Genomic DNA, 18,188 nt, shown 5'->3' on the forward strand with positions numbered 1-18,188 from the left:
AAACTGTGTTACAGTGATGCGAGGATCTGTAGAATGACGTGGATGTTACCCCTGAGATCAAAGTTACTATTAATATCAATTTCAATGAACTAGAGACCGCTGTAGGGAGGTTGTGGGAACTGTTCAGAACGGCTTAATCTGGGAGGACACGACTTCCACTGAGAATGCATGCGCTGAACGACAATTCGTTTTCACCTCAAAAACCTGTACTGCAGTTTTGTCTCTCTTTCCGTACGATGACCCAAGATGGCGGAGCCCGTGATTGAAAACCCAGATTCAAGATGGCGACTTCCTGCTTCCCCGATAGCGTCGCGCGCGGCCACCGAGGCCACGCCTACTTCCGGCTACCCCGGCTACTCCTGCTCAGCATGGCCGCTTTAGGGACTGTTCTCTTCAGTGAGTGGGTATAGATAGGGACCGTGGACTCGGGGGCCCTTTGGGGACGGGCACAGGACCCCTGATCCGGCTGCGCGGCCTCTCCCCCAACTCTGCTCTGTTCTCCCAGCAGGTGTCCGGAGGCTGCACTGCAGCGCAGCCGCTTGGGCGGGCGGCCAGTGGCGACTACAGTGAGTGCTGGGATGAGGGCACCTGGGGGACCAGAAGCTGGGCTAGGTCCTCACAGATCTGTTTTTCTCCACACAGGCAGGGACTGGCTGCCAACCCCTCCGGCTACGGGCCCCTTACCGAGCTCCCAGACTGGTCATATGCGGGTAAGCGCTGATCTGGCAGTTAACTCCACTGGGGAGATTTTCACCCAGAGGGAACGCCCCTGGACGGGGAGCTGGGGGTATCAAGGTGGGGGCGTGTAAAAGTGTTTAACTTTTTATTTGGAAAACGGAATTGGGGAAAGAAACCCTCTTGTTTATTTTGTAGTTTGCATTTCGACTAAGGAAGGTAAAGCTAAACAGGATCTTGGCTTGTGGAGATAAGCAGAAGATAATTCTGACTTGGGGCCGCCAGGGTGGAAGGGGGTGACAAGACTTCTGCGTTTTTCAAAGGGAGACTTTTTTTTTTAACCAAGAACCACTTTTCTCTGTGGTTAGTGAATTTTCAGTATTTGGTACCAAATGCAGGGAGAGCTCTTTGAAAAGCTGCAGAAATAAGCGTCTCAGAGGGGTAGAAGGATGAAGACTATGGATGGCAGGCTCCCTTCAGAAAATTCTTTTACCTTTACTTACAAAGGAGAGAGGGAGGGAGAATAAATATTAGCCCTAGAAGGGAGAACCTTAGAGAAGTTGAAGCTACTCCCCATTCTCCTTATGAGACTCCAGTGTACAAGTAGGAAATTTGAGGCCTACAGAAGTGAATTGCACATGATCATACAGCTAGGTAGTAGCAAAGCCAGGACTAGAACATGGGCCAGTCCTCCTTGACAACACAGAGATCTGAATATTTAATACCCTATTGTTGCTCTCTAGGGGTATGATCCTGCTTAATTGGATAATTGGTGACTGAGGAAGATGGTGAAGATTTTTTCTACTTGTTATTTACTGTAAGAAGCCTGGCATCTCCTTGTAGTAGTATGGACTAGTGGAAAGACTCTGGAATTACATATGACTGCTGCTTTTTTTTTTTTTTTTTTGAGATGGGGTCTTACCCTGTCACCCAGGCTGAAGTGCAGTGGCATGATCATCGCTCACTGCAGCCTTGATCTCCTGGGCTCAAGCAGTCCTCCCACCTCAGCCCCCCAAGTAGGTGGGACCACAGGCACACACCACCATTCCTGGCTAATTTTTTTTTTTAACTTTTAGTAGAGACAGGCTCTTGCTATGTTGCCCAAGCTGGTCTTGAACTCCTTAGCTCAAGTGATCCACTTCAGCCTCCCAAAGTGCTGGGATTACAGGCATGAGCCACCACGCCCAGCCTATGGACCTTATTCTTAATCCAGGCTTCCCTTCTCGCTAAGTTTGTGGTCTTGGACAAGTTACTTAATTTTATCTTAGTCTCAGTTTCTATATCTGTAAAAGAATACCTATCTCATGTGGTTCTTTTAAGGATAAAATGAAACAATCAATGTAAAGCATGTGGCATACACAATATTGGTTCCCCTTCCTGGTAAATAACACCTCTTCTCTGTCTTGCCTTCAAACTTTTGGGCAGAGTTTTCACTCTGTTTCTTTCTTTGCGGAAAGTAAACTACTTGGGTCAGATACTGCATCTTTTCAGCAAGTCAGCAGATATTTATGGATTTTTATTAACATGCTTATGTGTCTACACTATACTGTGAATAGCAAAAGCTAGCGACACAGTCCCTGACCCAAAGAACTTAAAGTCTAACTGGGACAAAGCATGGATGTTTTAAAAATTAAGTAATAGTATTCAGGGCCATGCACCTACAGTTCCAGCTACTCGGGAGGCTGAGGCAGGAGAATCGCTTAAGCCCAGGAGGCAGAGGTTGTAATAATCTGAGATCATGCCATTGCACTCCAGCCTGGGCGACGGAGCGAGACCTTGTCTCAAAAATAATACTAAATAATATTTCAATACTCTGCGCCTTTCCAAAAGGACCTGAGGTAGCTAAATAACACTTAAAAAAATAAAACAGAAAAGTACAGTAAATGTCCCAAGGCAAATAGGTGAATATTAAATATTCAGTACTTCTTTCAGAAGAGAAGGCTGATGGACTTGAAGAGATGAGCGTTTCTGGGAAAGTTAGGGTTTGAGTGGACCTAAGGATGAAGATTTGGCTGGAAGAAAAGGAGAAGAGGGCATTTCATTGTGGAGTGGGATGGAATTTAGCAAAGGTACATAGTACAACAGTGATCACATTGCTTAAGAGTTTCTGGGTTTTTTTGTTTTTTGTTTTTTTTGAGATGGAGTCTGGCTCTGTCGCCCAGGCTGGAGTGCAGTGGTGCGATCTTGGCTCACTGCAAGCTCAGCCTCCCGGGTTCAGGCCATTCTCATGCCTCAGCCTCCCCAGTAGTTGAGACTACAGGCGCCCACCACCACGCCCGGCTAATTTTTTGTATTTTTAGTAGAGACAGGGTTTCACCGTGTTAGCCAGGATGGTCTCAATCTCCTGACCTCATGATCCGCCTGCCTCAGCCTCCCAAAGTGCTGGGATCACAGGTGTGAGCCACCACGCCTGGCCAAGAGTTTCTGAAGACAAAACAGTAGATTCAGCATTGCAGAGGACCTCAAATACAAGGCTAGTGAGAGTTCAGTGAAATAGAGTAGTAAATTAGCCGGGTGTGGTGGTGCGCACCTGTAATCCCAGTTACTCGGGAGGCTGAGGCAGGAGAATTGCTTGAACCTGGGAGGTGGAAGTTGCGGTGAGCTGAGATCATGCCATTGCACTCCAGCCTGGGCAACAAGAGCAAAAGTCTGTCTCAAAATAAAAAATAAAAAAGGCCGAGCACAGTGGCTCATGCTTGTAATCCCAGCACTTTGGGAGGCCGAGGCAGGTGGATCACGAGGTCAAGAGATCGAGACTATCCTGGCCAACATGGTGAAATCCCGTCCCTACTAAAAATACAAAAATTAGCCAGGGATGGTGGCACGTGTTTGTAGTCCCAGCTACTCGGGAGTCTGAGGCAGGATAATCTCTTGAACCCGGGAGGCAGAGGTTGCAGTGAGCTGAGATTGCACCACTGCACTCCTACCTGGCAACAGAGCGAGACTGTCTCAAAAAATAATAAATAAATGAAATAAAATGAAATAGAGTAGTAATGTGTCTAGGAGCTTATTCTGGGTTATCATACCTCACCCTTGAAGATGATGGACATATTTTAGGATAATTAAGCTACAATGTATATGAAATGGAAGAGAGGAGCTAGAGATTGGTTCTTCCCTTATTCCTATCACAGTATTTGCACAAGGTGATGCAGACCATCTCTAACACTTGCCTTTTCTCTCACTTCTACTTGTAGATGGCCGCCCTGCTCCCCCAATGAAAGGCCAGCTTCGAAGAAAAGCTGAAAGGGAGACGTTTGCAGTGAGTGGTTAGAGCAACAGCCAGGGCTACCTGGAAGAAGAACATTTAAATCATAATTTGTCTCGAGCTGTGTTGCACCTAAGCAAACATGTACCCCTCATACAGAGGTTTTATTAATAACAGCCAAAGGTTTTTTTTGTTTTTGTTTTTGTTTTTTGTGAGACGGAGTTTCGCTCTTGATGCCCAGGCTGGAGTGCAATGGCGCTATCTCAGCTCACTTCAACCTACTCCCGGGTTCAAGCGATTCTCCAGCCTCAGCCTCCTGAGTAGCTGGGATTACACACGTGTGCCACCACGCCCAGCTAACTTTGTATTTTTAGTAGAGACAGGGTTTTTCTATGTTGGTCAGACTGGTCTTGAACTCCCCACCTCAGGTGATCCGCCTGCCTCAGCCTCCCAAAGTGCTGGGATTACAGGTGTGGGCCACCGTGCCTGGCCCCAGCCAAAGGTTTTAATAGCACCGTGAGAAGGGAGGAAGAGAGTGGGGCACTCCCAGGACAGGAACCAGTAGTAGACATCCTGCTGCACATTTTGCTGTCTCCCTCTGCTTCCCAAGCCAGAACTCGCTCCCACTGGGGAGTCAGCAGCGTCATTTTCCAGATGAAACCTCTGAATTTGTAAGTGGAAGGATATATAGTATAGCGCTGAAGTCCCAGATGTTATCCACACTGTTTTCCTGTCTGTTTCAGAGACGAGTTGTACTGCTGTCACAGGAAATGGACGCTGGATTACGAGCATGGCAGCTCAGGCAGCAGAAGTTGCAGGAAGAACAAAGGAAGCAGGAAAATGCTCTTAAACCCAAAGGGGCTTCACTGAAGAGCCCACTTCCAAGTCAATAAAAAGCAACTCCTGCCTCCCTTCCTCACCCTGTCTCTGGATTTCTTTTCTATCACCTAGATGCTTCATCCAGCCAGAAGATAGCCTTCACATTCCCCATCTGTCTTCAGAGCAAAAGAGCTGGGACACCAAGAACAAGCTGTTAGATCACTGCCTGGGAGGCTTGGCTTAGTACCCTCATCTCTGGTTCCATTCCAGTTCAGCTAAGTCTTGCTTTAAAATTTTTACCTCCTAGCTGGGTGCGGTGGCTCACGCCTGTAATCCCAGCACTTTGGGAGGCTGAGGCGGGCAGATCACAAGATCAGGAGTTCGAGACCAGCCTGGCCAACCCAGCCTGGTCAACATGGTGAAACCCTGTCCCTACTAAAGATACAAACAATTAGCCGGGCGTGGTGGGGTGCGCTTGTAGTCCCAGCTACTCAGGAGGCTGAGGCAGGAGAATCGCTTAAACTCGGGAGGTAGAGGTTGCAGTGAGCCAAGGTCGCACCATTGCACTCCAACCTGGGCGACAGGGCGAGACTCCGTCTCAAAAAAAAAAAAAAAATTTACCTCCTTTGCAGGCCATAGGACTAGCCCAACTATGAGAAATAGCTGTTCTGTGAACATGAAAAGGGGACAGCAGTTTTCCCAGTTCTGGCCAGGCAGTCAAGCCTTTAACAGCTCACACACAGTTTAGGCCATGTACAGCTGGCATCTAATAAATGTTTTCATGAAAAAGATCTTCTAGCCAAGGTCCCTTTTTTGGCAAGCATCTGGTGTCAGTCTTCCTAAGATTCAGATATGTGGTCCAGGAGGTTACCCCCACTGGGAAGGCTGATGTGGGAAGAATCATACCTGGGTGTTGCATGTTCTGCCGAGAGTGGGGTTCTGAGGTCTCCATGGTTCTGACTGCATTCCAGAGATTGGTTGAAGAGGGGCCTGTACCTCTCAACCCCAGCTTGTGTAGGAAAGCCCTACATAAGGGCTCAGCCCTCAGTCACTGTGGGGTAGGTAGCTGTTTAATAACACACACCATATACCTCCCACAAACCTGGAGGCTCCACAGGACCTGAAAAGCTTTTCATTTTATTGATCATGAATCTGAGGGCAAAAGACCTTTGTTTTCATTACAATACTGAGCACTAGACTTCTATTCTTCTGCCACAGAAGTGCATCCCTAGGATTTCTGGAGCTTCCTACCTGACCTAATTTCTGTCCACCCTCCTCTATTCCTTCCTTTGCTTTCTTCTCCCTTCCTCCTCGCACTACCTCCGTCCTCTCTCACTGGCCAAATGCAATTCTTGGATCTTAGATTTCGCTGATAGTCTAGTTTTCTGTCTCCCACACTTTTCCTGCTTCTGTTGTGCTGCTTTTCCAGACCTGTCTAGTTCCCAACTCATCTGTCTCCCTTTCTCACGGTCAGCTTTATCCTGCCCTCTCCCCTCCCTACATGCCTCCACCTTTCGTTCTGAGTCCAGCAATTCCCTAAAGGAGATTATAACTCTTTAAGAATTGCCTCCTTTTTCAGTGTAGAGGTGGAACTAAACCCCAGAGTCCCAACTCCCAATCCCTTCTTTTACAATAATTTCACCCGACTTGATTTGCTTTCCCCCAGATCCCACGGCCTTGTACCCTTTTCCTCCCAGCGAGTTCCAATTAAAGGTGCAGCCACATTACAAATGACAATAAAGGAATCACCTTTGTCTTTCTACAAAGGTTGGAGCCACAGATCCAGTATGGTTGTGGGGTTTGTTGTTGGTAGTTGTTGGGTTATAGTTTGGATTTTTTAGCAGCAGAGGGAGGGACATAGACAGTTGTCTACAGGGCCCAGAAGATAACCCCCTATTAGTAAACTGGCCCCTTCTCCCTCTGCAGGTCTCATGGGCATGGAAGAAGACCCCACCACCATCCCACAGTCTGAGCTCCTCGTTGCCCCTAGCCACATAGCCCCCAATAATTCCCACCCTGAGGTGAGACAAATGCTGAATACCAGAGGAATCAAGCCACTCAGAATATGCTTATAGGGACAGTCTCCCACATCCCGTCCCCTGGATCCCCCTACAGCCCCCTGCTGTCCATCGCGGCCTCAACCCCTGCAGATGGCAGCCTGCACCACAAAAAGGCAACTTAGAGGTGTTTTTTTTTTTTGTTTTTTTTTTTTTTCCTTCCAGTTCTTGGTTGTAACTGGATTCAGGCTAAAACAACCACGTCCCCAACCAGGAAAGGAGGGCACTGGGGCGGGGACGGAGGAGAGGCTGTGGGAGAAGGGAGGGACCAGAGGAGAGAGCGAGAGAGGGATCCAGACCCCAGTTCGCCGACTAAGCAGAAGAAAGATCAAAAACCGGAAAAGAGGAGAAGAGCAAACAGGCACTTTGAGGAACAATCCCTTTAACTCCAAGCCGACAGCGGTCTAGGAATTCAAGTTCAGTGCCTACCGAAGACAAAGGCGCCCCGAGGGAGTGGCGGTGCGACCCCAGGGCGTGGGCCCGGCCGCGGAGCCCACACTGCCCGGCTGACCCGGTGGTCTCGGACCATGTCTCCCGCCCCAAGACCCTCCCGTTGTCTCCTGCTCCCCCTGCTCACGCTCGGCACCGCGCTCGCCTCCCTCGGCTCGGCCCAAAGCAGCAGCTTCAGCCCCGAAGTAAGTGAGCTTCCGGGCCCTTCCCGGAGTCGCGCCCGCCGGGAGGCGAGCCCGGGGGTCTCCTAGGGGACAGCCTCTATTCGGAGAGGAGGGCTTTTGGGATCTCCGCTGCTCAGGCCTGCAGGATTCCCCCTCCCTTTCTTTTTCCTCTTCGTCTCCAAACTTCCAGATCGATCCAACTTTTGCCCGCTTCCAACCAGCTGCCCCCACCCCCTGCGCCGCCGACTCTCCTTCCCATTCCTTCTTTTTTCTCAGTCCTTGGAAGAACTTTACAACTGGGGCGAACTCCCCCTTCCCCAATTCCCTTGGGCTCTGCGCTCAGCTCTGGAACCGCCTGATAAACATTTGGACTCCGCTCAAACCCCGCGCTGTCCCGGCTCCTCGTCACGCGCGAGAGTTTGTTGTTTCTTCGACTTCCCAGCTCTCCAGCGCTCTCCCGCCGGCGCGCCCTCCGATGGGCGCTTCGGCCTCCCCGGGTGGCCCAGGCCTTCAGCGGACGCGTCTGCGGCCAGGTGGGGGTCGAGGGTGGACGGCCGAGCGTCCAGGGCCACAGCCCCCGTCTCCCCGAGAGGACCCCGCTGTGTCCCTACCCGCATCCCTGGCGTCGAGGGTCGCAGCGCCGGCGCGCTGGCCGCGTTTCCGTACACACAAAGCTCTCCTTGTGAGCCGGGCCATCGGCCGGGTCGCTGCCTCCCCCTATCCCCACCCGCGTCGGCGCCTTCAGGCCCTTTTTGTTGTTAATAGTTTTTCTGTGTTAATTGCAGGGAGCCTGGGGGCGTCGCTTGGGGAATGGGGAGAGGGTCTGGTCCGGGGTGCCCTCACGTCGCGGCTGGCTCGGGCGCCCCCCACCCCCACCCCGGCCCAGACGGTGGCCCACCGGGCCCCAGAGGAAGCTGCGTGGGAGTTGTCTGAGGAGGTTTTTCCTCTCTCTCTCTTATTTTGGGGTGAAGGTGGGAGACGGATTTAATGAGCTTCTTATTTTGGGCCATCTCAACCCACTCAGCCTGGCAAGGGCCTGGGTGCGGTCGGGAGGGGCCAGGAAGGGCCCTAGAAGGGGGATGGGATATGGGTTTGGCTTCTCCGCCCTGGTCCCACCCCGGAGAAAACTCTTTGGAAAGAATACTGTCTTCTCTCTCCGTCCCTGAAAGGGTCTGGGGCCGACTGGAAAAGTATGGCCCCAGGAATGGGGGTGGAAGACGAAACGTGGAGTGCTCAGAGACCAGGGAGAGTAAAAACCTGCCCTGGTGCTGGAGGCTGAGCCTGACTGTCCGGGAGGAGTCGTCCTCTTCCCAGGCCTAGAGTCCTCTGAGACCTGAAAGGGAGCGCCCCTAACAAAACGAGCCTGAGCATCTGGGGAGCTGCCGACCGCCAACTTCACTGCCTTGCCTTTTTTCCCTCCCCTGCTTTGCTGGGTCCCCCAGGGGAGGGGCGGCTGCCCTGGCTCCGTTTTAATTGGGTCATGGGCGGTCCCAGTGCCAGAACCACCATTTGCTTCTGGGCCCAGGAAGGGAGGGAGGAGCAGCCCCAGAGGCTAGGATCCAGGGCCTACTGCAGAGCTGGAGGTCCCCCCACCCTCCCCTGGACCCCTAAGCCAAGGTGGGAGGTGTTCCGTTGACTTTCTCCTAGGGGATACCTTGCATCTCTCTCATTCGCAAAGACAAAGCCAGCCAACTGAGTTCTTTGACCCAACATAGTTGCTTTTTTCTCCAGGCCAATGTGGAGGGAAAGCTGGGGTGGTGCAGGCCTCATGCAGCTGGGTCCCTCCTACCAGGCCTCCAGAGTCCTGCACCAGCTCCAGGACAGCCCTCTCCTCCCCATGGCCTGTCTGGCGCTGGGCCCTTCCTCCCACCCAGCCGCAGACAGAAGAGTCCTCTCTTCTGTGGTTTCGACCTCATAGTCTCTGTGAGGAGAGAAACTTGCCTAGGCCTGGGGGGAGGAGAGGGATGGGGGCACTTCCTTTCCAGGCCTTGCGGCTCTCTTGACTCCAGGGAAGTCCTTCGTTTGACTGAGCCTTCATTTTTCCCCCGAGGGTATGGGGTGGAGGTTGTGGGTGTGAATATTTAGACCCGCCTAGCTTCTTGAACGACTCCAGAGGGGATTTCCCCCAGAGCTCCTGGATGTGGATTCTCCCCATCTCTGTGCTGCCCTTCCTTCTGTCGTTCTGCTCTAGGCGAATTCTCTCAGCTTTGCTCTCTGAGGGTTGAGGGGGCCTGGCCTCAGTCCTCCTGCCTTCCAGTGTCAGTAGACCAGTCCCATCCTTCCCCAAGTCCTGAAGCAGCTGCTCCTCAACCAAGGGTCATAAGCCCGGGGTGTGTTTATCCTGCAGGTATGCTAGGGGCAAAAGACATTTCCTGCATAGTTAGGCACAGGCCACAGCAGGCCTCCCCAGGCACTGGCTGTGGCATCAGCCAGAACAGGTCAGGGCAAGCCTGCAGCTCCCTGAGAGCAGCCCCGGACTGGTGTGGACTGCTTGGCTCCCTCTGGTATACCAAAGGTTAAATGTCACTCCTTCCTCTACCCCTGAGGAGGGGCTCTCAGAGCCTCAGAGCTAGGTGGTGCTAGGGTTGTTCTAGCCAAGACTGTTGGCTGGGAAAAGGCTGGGTTGTTTACATCTCGGGTTCTAGCTCGCATCAGCCTTGGGGGATCACTTCCCAGAACCATGTTGCAATTCTTGCCCCTGTGGGCTCAGGTCCCCAGTCAGCTGCTCTTGAGTCACCCCCAGTCCCCATGCAAGACTACTGCCCCATCACCAGGACCTGAGCCCAGAGGTGAAGGACCATGTGGCAATCCAATCCTGATGACCTTGGCTAGGAGATGCAGCACCCAACAGCAGCCTCCCCCATCTCCCCTCCAAGGTCCCATCCTGGGCAACCTACAGCCCCTTCCTGAACTCCCTAAGAAAGCAAAGCTGGAGCAGGGACTAGAGCTATCTGGGTGGTGTCTTCTCCCCATAAAAGAATCCAAGCATCTTCATATTTCATATATAACTTGGCTTGTTTTACTTTTTTTTTTTTTTTTTGAGACAGAGTCTCGCTCTGTCACCCAGGCTGAGTGCAGTGGCGCGATCTCAGCTCACTGCAACCTTGGCCTCCCAGGTTCAGCAATTCTCCTACCACAGCTTCCCGAGTAGCTGGGATTACAGGTGCCCACCACCACGTGCAGCTAATTTTTGTATTTTTAGTAGAGACAGGGTTTCACCCTGTTGGCTAGGCTGGTCTCGAACTCCTGACCTCAGGTGATCTGCCCGCCTTGGCCTCCCAAACTGTTGGGATTACAGGCGTCAGCCACCACGCCCAGCCTGGCTTGTTTTACTTTGAGGCTTTAAGAAAATACTCCATTGTTCTTACAATAAAGGCTGACTTTCTCCTCAACAGGGCTTTGCAGTGTGTGTACCTTTTAATCAAACACCAAAAACTTAACATTAATTTAATTTAAGGCAATATGCCAGCCTTTATATTATGACCAATTCACAACATACCTGAAATAAAATACAGTCACCAAGTCTCCTCCTCCACCCCATCTCCCACTTCCTCTGTTGAGAATCTTTTTTTTTTTTTTTTGGAGACGGAGTCTTGCTTTGTCTCCCAGGCTGGAGTGCAGTGGCGCAATCTCAGCTCGCTGCAAGCTCCGCCTCCTGGGTTCACATCATTCTTCTGCCTCAGCCTCCCGAGTAGCTGGGACTACAAGCGCCCGCCACCGTGCCTGGCTAATATTTTTTGTATTTTTAGTAGAGACAGGGTTTCACCGTGTTAGCCAGGATGGTCTCGATCTCCTGACCTCGTGATCAGCCTGCCTCGGCCTCCCAAAGTGCTGGGATTACAGGTGTGAGCCACCACGCCCGGCCTCTGCTGAGAATCTTAAATAGGCCTTTAGGTTCCAAGCCATAGGTCAGATGCTGCTTGGATAAGGACAGCGGCAGGATCCTGGCTTCAGCTGGATCACACCTCTTACCACATCCCAAGTTCCTAGTTTCCCCTTGTAGCAGCCAGCCTTAGCTCTAGCTCTTTTTTCTGCCCTCCTTTCTAAAAAGATCTCAGCTGTGAGGGTCCTGGGGACATGGCACTCCCATCCCAGGAGGGCCTCAGGTCAAGCCCAATAGTAGAGCTCACTCAGCCTGTCAACACCCCTCCCCACACATCATGGGCATAGCCCATTCCCAGGTGGAACACGCTATATTTGTAAGAACACTGACATGGGGGAGAAAAGTGCTAGAAGGAATCACAGCTCTGAGAAGACATCTCAGAACCCCATTAAACCACCAGGGCTCTCTCTCATTTTCAAGAGAGCTACAGCCAAAAGCCTGTTTGGGCCCATAGCCCCGAGGGGACAAGCCATAGCCCCGAGGGGCCTGGGCCAGAGATCAGGTCTAGCCTGGGAGTTCCTCCAGACCTGCTGCCGGAGCCAAGCTGGGAACCCCCTGCCCTTTCCTTACCAAGCCAAGGCTGTATGCTGGGCATTGTCGGGGAGGTAGAGGCACCCCATGGGCCAGGTGGGGACACTCTAAGCCATACCCCTTTCCCTACAGGCCTGGCTACAGCAATATGGCTACCTGCCTCCCGGGGACCTACGTACCCACACACAGCGCTCACCCCAGTCACTCTCAGCGGCCATCGCTGCCATGCAGAAGTTTTACGGCTTGCAAGTAACAGGCAAAGCTGATGCAGACACCATGAAGTAAGTGCTAGACCCTGGCAGGAGTTCTGCCTAGCATCCACTGACAATGCCAGCGCCAGAAATGTTCCTACCTGAATGCCTGGCTTGTGCACCCCACCCCCCCATATCTCATCCCCCACGTGCTGATCCTGACCCTCTCATATTCACCCTGACCTCATAACCTTGGCCTTTCCCCACATTGACACACAGCAAGTCTTACCCAACACTGATCGTGGAGACCTTTCTCTTTCATACACTGCACTGATCCCAATCCTCGCACCCAAACCCACTCCAGGGCCATGAGGCGCCCCCGATGTGGTGTTCCAGACAAGTTTGGGGCTGAGATCAAGGCCAATGTTCGAAGGAAGCGCTACGCCATCCAGGGTCTCAAATGGCAACATAATGAAATCACTTTCTGGTGAGTCCAACAGGCAAGCAACCTTTCTCACATCTGGTTATTATTTCCTACCCATTGTGCTTATGCGGGGACTCAGAGACCCCCTGCCCCACTCCCCTCAGTTCCTGGGAAGCATCCGTGGGAGTGGGGAGGAAAATGGCTCTCATCCTTGAGAGAGGTGTAGCCATCAAGGGTGCACCCCAGTGCCAGAGAGCCAAAGCCTGAGGATCCCTTGTTCTTGAGACAGAGGCGTTGTGCATGAGGTAGCAGGAAGAGTTGGGTCAGGCAGAGGTGGCTGGGCAGCACAGTCAGACCTGGGAGAGTGCAGGGAAGGAGAATGTTGCCCCTCTTTATCCTAACACACCCCATCCTCTCCCCACGTGGCTGGACCTCAGCATCCAGAATTACACCCCCAAGGTGGGCGAGTATGCCACATACGAGGCCATTCGCAAGGCGTTCCGCGTGTGGGAGAGTGCCACACCACTGCGCTTCCGCGAGGTGCCCTATGCCTACATCCGTGAGGGCCATGAGAAGCAGGCCGACATCATGATCTTCTTTGCCGAGGGCTTCCATGGCGACAGCACGCCCTTCGATGGTGAGGGCGGCTTCCTGGCCCATGCCTACTTCCCAGGCCCCAACATTGGAGGAGACACCCACTTTGACTCTGCCGAGCCTTGGACTGTCAGGAATGAGGATCTGAATGGTGAGCCAAGTACCCCTGGGACTCACTCTGGAAAAAGCCAACAGTCATTTGTAGGGTGGTTCCCCTCCCTCCTTCCAAAATCTCCGGGCTAGAAGGGACCACAAAGACCTTCTGGTCTAACTTCTGACAAAAGCAGGAGTCCTGTTTGAGCTATTTACATCTGGTCCCCCCTCTCACCCACTGACTGGCTTTCCAGTCAAAGACTTCAAAGCATCCTTATTGCCCACTTTTCCAGACCGATGTCATGTCTAGCTCCCGGGAGAAACTGGGGACTAGAGAGGGCCTTGGCTCCCCTTAACACAGGTCTTCCCGGGATGGGGGTCCTGCTTCCAAGCACTCTCTCACCTCCACCCAGAGGAGCTTGCTGACTGGCTTTGTGCTTAAATACCAGATAAAAAGCTAGACCTCAGAATTTGGCCACTTTGGATTGAAAACATGGGCAGCAGGCTTGGAGGTGAAACCAAAGCTGCTGGTGGGGAAGCAGGGAGGCTGAGGGAAGGGACTCAGGCTGCTATCGTCACTGTCCCCATCCTTCCAGGAAATGACATCTTCCTGGTGGCTGTGCACGAGCTGGGCCATGCCCTGGGGCTCGAGCATTCCAGTGACCCCTCGGCCATCATGGCACCCTTTTACCAGTGGATGGACACGGAGAATTTTGTGCTGCCCGATGATGACCGCCGGGGCATCCAGCAACTTTATGGCGAGTAGTCTACACCCACGCCTGCTCCCTCCTCTGCTGCTTGTTCCCTCCTGGTCTACGCATTTCCCCTCTTTTATGCCTTGCAGTCTCCACACCGCCCCCTGCCACCCTTCCCCTGCCTCTATCGGCTCCACTTTTGAGCCCGTCTTTTGTGTCGCCTCCCAGTTGGTTGCTTCAGCCTCCCCTAGAAGCCCAGCCACACCTTTCCAAGGGTATTGTCTGCCCATCTGTCTGTCCTTCCTTCCCCTCTCTCCTCCTAAGTCTGAAATGCCCCTCGTGTTTTCTGCCCCAGGGGGTGAGTCAGGGTTCCCCACCAAGATGCCCCCTCAACCCAGGACTACCTCCCGGCCTTCTGTTCCTGATAAACCCAAAAACCCCACCTATGGGCCCAACATCTGTGACGGGAACTTTGACACCGTGGCCATGCTCCGAGGGGAGATGTTTGTCTTCAAGGTGAGAAGAAGTGGGCTGGTTTGAAAGACAAAAGGGCCCTATGGGCTGGGCATGGTGGCTCATGCCTGTAATCCTAGCACTTTGAGAGGCCAAGGCAGGTGGATCACCTGAGGTCTGGAGTTCGAGAGCAGGCTGGCCAACATAGTGAAACCCCGTCTCTACTAAAAATACAAAAAATTAGCCAAGTGTGGTGGTGGGCGCCTATGATCCCAGCTACCTGGGAGGCTGAGGCAGGAGAATCACGTGAACCTGGGAGGTGGAGGTTGCAGTGAGCCGAGATAGGGCCATTGCACTCCAGCCTGGACAACAGTGTGAGACTCCATCTCAAAAAAAAAAGGCGGGGGGGTACTCTGTGGTAGGGCGGCTGGGTGGAAGTGACAACAGCTGGACTAAAAACTAAAACTGAGGAACAAACAGCAGTGCGGGAGCTTTGGGGACTGAACCAGAGACCTAGGCCGCAAGACATAATGGACTTTTCCTGCATTGACCGGCTTCCAGGAGCGCTGGTTCTGGCGGGTGAGGAATAACCAAGTGATGGATGGATACCCAATGCCCATTGGCCAGTTCTGGCGGGGCCTGCCTGCGTCCATCAACACTGCCTACGAGAGGAAGGATGGCAAATTCGTCTTCTTCAAAGGTAACCAGGCACTCCACTTTAGTCTTTGGGAGTGAGGAGGGTCTCCCTAGAGGAGCTGATTTCCTCTAAAGTCCCTAGAGCCTAAGTTGAACCCAGACGTTGCCCTCCTGTCCTCCCCAGGAGACAAGCATTGGGTGTTTGATGAGGCGTCCCTGGAACCTGGCTACCCCAAGCACATTAAGGAGCTGGGCCGAGGGCTGCCTACCGACAAGATTGATGCTGCTCTCTTCTGGATGCCCAATGGAAAGACCTACTTCTTCCGTGGAAACAAGTAAGACCTCAACCCCTTAACCCCAGGCCTCCCTCAGAAACCACCACCACCCCAAATTCCCTCAGTTCTGGAGAAAGACCCACTTTACCCCCAACATGCTTCCCTGGAGAAGGAGCTGGCTGAGCCTCTGCTGTTGCCTAGAAATGGGCAGCCTCCTTTGGGCACCGTGTGAGTGGGATGTGACCGGGTCATTCCAGACCTGGTCATTTGGCGCCTCCTGCCCCCAGCACTGTGCCTCCACCCCAGCAGCCAGGCACTGTCATTAGGGCTACTGGTGGCTCCTTGCAGCCTGGGCCCTCCCTTCCACCCCCACCTTCCGCCGCTTTCAGCAGCAGGCCCTCATTACTCAAAACCCCTGTCCCCACCCTGTCCACAGCTATCCTTTGCCCACTGGTGGATTCGGTCCGGGTCTTGCGCCTCCTGAGGACATGCCCAGTGTCCGCCACTGCCCTTCCTTTCCCCTTCCCCAGGTACTACCGTTTCAACGAAGAGCTCAGGGCAGTGGATAGCGAGTACCCCAAGAACATCAAAGTCTGGGAAGGGATCCCTGAGTCTCCCAGAGGGTCATTCATGGGCAGCGATGAAGGTGAGAGGGGCAAGGGAAGGTGTCGCTGAGAGAAGGATGGGAATAGGGAGTTGAGGAAGAGCGGGAGGGAAGCCTGAGGGAGTGCTGTGTGGAAAACAATGGCGATGATAATACCACATACCAGGCGCTGGGCTAGGTGCTTCCACACGTGGTGCCCATTCATCCCCACCACCTTCCAACCTGGTACTATAAGCACCCCCATTTTACAGCTGAGGAAGCTGATGCTCACGAAGGTGGAGGGAAGCTCAGCTGCCCTCACATTAACAGAGCTTCCCTCGCTCCTCTCCTCTCCTCTCTTTGGGTCTTCCCTTCCTTACCACCTTCTGATTCACTCCCTGCAGTCTTCACTTACTTCTACAAGGGGAACAAATACTGGAAATTCAACAACCAGAAGCTGAAGGTAGAACCGGGCTACCCCAAGTCAGCCCTGAGGGACTGGATGGGCTGCCCATCGGGAGGCCGGCCGGATGAGGGGACTGAGGAGGAGACGGAGGTGATCATCATTGAGGTGGACGAGGAGGGCGGCGGGGCGGTGAGCGCGGCTGCCGTGGTGCTGCCCGTGCTGCTGCTGCTCCTGGTGCTGGCGGTGGGCCTTGCAGTCTTCTTCTTCAGACGCCATGGGACCCCCAGGCGACTGCTCTACTGCCAGCGTTCCCTGCTGGACAAGGTCTGACGCCCACCGCCGGCCCGCCCACTCCTACCACAAGGACTTTGCCTCTGAAGGCCAGTGGCAGCAGGTGGTGGTGGGTGGGCTGCTCCCATCGTCCCGAGCCCCCTCCCCGCAGCCTCCTTGCTTCTCTCTGTCCCCTGGCTGGCCTCCTTCACCCTGACCGCCTCCCTCCCTCCTGCCCCGGCATTGCATCTTCCCTAGATAGGTCCCCTGAGGGCTGAGTGGGAGGGCGGCCCTTTCCAGCCTCTGCCCCTCAGGGGAACCCTGTAGCTTTGTGTCTGTCCAGCCCCATCTGAATGTGTTGGGGGCTCTGCACTTGAAGGCAGGACCCTCAGACCTCGCTGGTAAAGGTCAAATGGGGTCATCTGCTCCTTTTCCATCCCCTGACATACCTTAACCTCTGAACTCTGACCTCAGGAGGCTCTGGGCACTCCAGCCCTGAAAGCCCCAGGTGTACCCAATTGGCAGCCTCTCACTACTCTTTCTGGCTAAAAGGAATCTAATCTTGTTGAGGGTAGAGACCCTGAGACAGTGTGAGGGGGTGGGGACTGCCAAGCCACCCTAAGACCTTGGGAGGAAAACTCAGAGAGGGTCTTCGTTGCTCAGTCAGTCAAGTTCCTCGGAGATCTGCCTCTGCCTCACCTACCCCAGGGAACTTCCAAGGAAGGAGCCTGAGCCACTGGGGACTAAATGGGCAGAAGAAACCCTTAGCAGCCCTATGCCTCTCGAATGTTAGCCTTGGATGGGGCTTTCACAGTTAGAAGAGCTGAAACCAGGGGTGCAGCTGTCAGGTAGAGTGGGGCCGGTGGGAGAGGCCCGGGTCAGAGCCCTGGGGGTGAGCCTGAAGGCCACAGAGAAAGAACCTTGCCCAAACTCAGGCAGCTGGGGCTGAGGCCCAAAGGCAGAACAGCCAGAGGGGGCAGGAGGGGACCAAAAAGGAAAATGAGGACGTGCAGCAGCATTGGAAGGCTGGGGCCGGGCAGGCCAGGCCAAGCCAAGCAGGGGGCCACAGGGTGGGCTGTGGGGCTCTCAGGAAGGGCCCTGAGGAAGGCACACTTGCTCCTGTTGGTCCCTGTCCTTGCTGCCCAGGCAGCGTGGAGGGGAAGGGTGGGGCAGCCCAGAGAAAGGAGCAGAGAAGGCACACAAACGAGGAACGAGGGGCTTCACGAGAGGCCACAGGGCCTGGCTGGCCACGCTGTCCCGGCCTGCTCACCATCTCAGTGAGGGGCAGGAGCTGGGGCTCGCTTAGGCTGGGTCCACGCTTCCCTGGTGCCAGCACCCCTCAAGCCTGTCTCACCAGTGGCCTGCCCTCTCGCTCCCCCACCCAGCCCACCCATTGAAGTCTCCTTGGGCCACCAAAGGTGGTGGCCATGGTACCGGGGACTTGGGAGAGTGAGACCCAGTGGAGGGAGCAAGAGGAGAGGGATGTCGGGGGGGTGGGGCACGGGGTAGGGGAAATGGGGTGAACGGTGCTGGCAGTTCGGCTAGATTTCTGTCTTGTTCGTTTTTTTGTTTTGTTTAATGTATATTTTTATTATAATTATTATATATGAATTCCATTCAAATCGTTCCTTTTTTGTTAACAAGGGGCATGGGGAGGGGTGGGGGTGGGGGGGCAGAGGCGTCTGACCCCAGGAACCTGCAGGGCGGGGCTGGGTCGGTGCCCTCTAAGGACAATTTTGACCTTGTTCAACCTTTCCACAAAGAATAAATTGTGTTTCACATTC

At 53.7% G+C, this 18,188-nt stretch overlaps 2 protein-coding genes across 7 annotated transcripts; both read left to right on the plus strand.

Annotated features, from left to right (window-relative positions):
• The first annotated feature begins 248 nt into the window (after nucleotides 1-248).
• On the plus strand, nucleotides 249-4,799 carry MRPL52 (mitochondrial ribosomal protein L52). 6 transcript variants are annotated; one of them, XM_008960217.6, is made up of 5 exons: nucleotides 269-396; nucleotides 506-566; nucleotides 643-710; nucleotides 3,870-3,941; nucleotides 4,624-4,799. In XM_008960217.6, the coding sequence occupies exons 1-5, from the start codon at nucleotides 282-284 to the stop codon at nucleotides 4,728-4,730; spliced, it is 423 nt and encodes a 140-aa protein (XP_008958465.2). In that variant the 5' UTR covers nucleotides 269-281; the 3' UTR covers nucleotides 4,731-4,799. The 6 variants fall into 6 exon arrangements, with proteins under 6 accessions (XP_063452242.1, XP_063452243.1, XP_008958465.2 ...); XM_008960216.5 differs by having other exon boundaries at nucleotides 299-396; nucleotides 3,870-3,934; XM_008960218.4 differs by having other exon boundaries at nucleotides 305-396; nucleotides 509-566.
• A 2,153-nt stretch (nucleotides 4,800-6,952) lies between these two features.
• On the plus strand, nucleotides 6,953-18,185 carry MMP14 (matrix metallopeptidase 14). Its single transcript, XM_003808123.8, has 10 exons — nucleotides 6,953-7,391; nucleotides 11,917-12,065; nucleotides 12,340-12,462; nucleotides 12,837-13,144; nucleotides 13,683-13,844; nucleotides 14,137-14,297; nucleotides 14,796-14,934; nucleotides 15,055-15,205; nucleotides 15,676-15,791; nucleotides 16,133-18,185. Exons 1-10 carry the CDS (start codon nucleotides 7,284-7,286, stop codon nucleotides 16,462-16,464), a joined length of 1,749 nt encoding a protein of 582 aa, XP_003808171.3. The 5' UTR covers nucleotides 6,953-7,283; the 3' UTR covers nucleotides 16,465-18,185.
• The last annotated feature ends 3 nt before the right edge of the window (nucleotides 18,186-18,188 follow it).

This window comes from Pan paniscus, chromosome 15 (genome assembly GCF_029289425.2).
Source record: "Pan paniscus chromosome 15, NHGRI_mPanPan1-v2.0_pri, whole genome shotgun sequence".
Lineage (NCBI taxonomy): Eukaryota > Metazoa > Chordata > Mammalia > Primates > Hominidae > Pan > Pan paniscus.

Bases quoted from the DNA above. Each gene is read 5' to 3' on its own strand.
- MMP14 (XM_003808123.8), top strand. From the start codon at position 7,284: ATGTCTCCCGCCCCAAGACCCTCCCGTTGTCTCCTGCTCCCCCTGCTC. The intron at 14,298-14,795 runs GTGAGAAGAAGT...ACCGGCTTCCAG, and splicing joins GGGAGATGTTTGTCTTCAAG to GAGCGCTGGTTCTGGCGGGT. The intron at 14,935-15,054 runs GTAACCAGGCAC...TGTCCTCCCCAG, and splicing joins CAAATTCGTCTTCTTCAAAG to GAGACAAGCATTGGGTGTTT.
- MRPL52 (XM_008960217.6), top strand. From the start codon at position 282: ATGGCGACTTCCTGCTTCCCCGATAGCGTCGCGCGCGGCCACCGAGGC. The intron at 567-642 runs GTGAGTGCTGGG...TTCTCCACACAG, and splicing joins GGCGGCCAGTGGCGACTACA to GCAGGGACTGGCTGCCAACC. The intron at 3,942-4,623 runs GTTAGAGCAACA...TGTCTGTTTCAG, and splicing joins GGAGACGTTTGCAGTGAGTG to AGACGAGTTGTACTGCTGTC.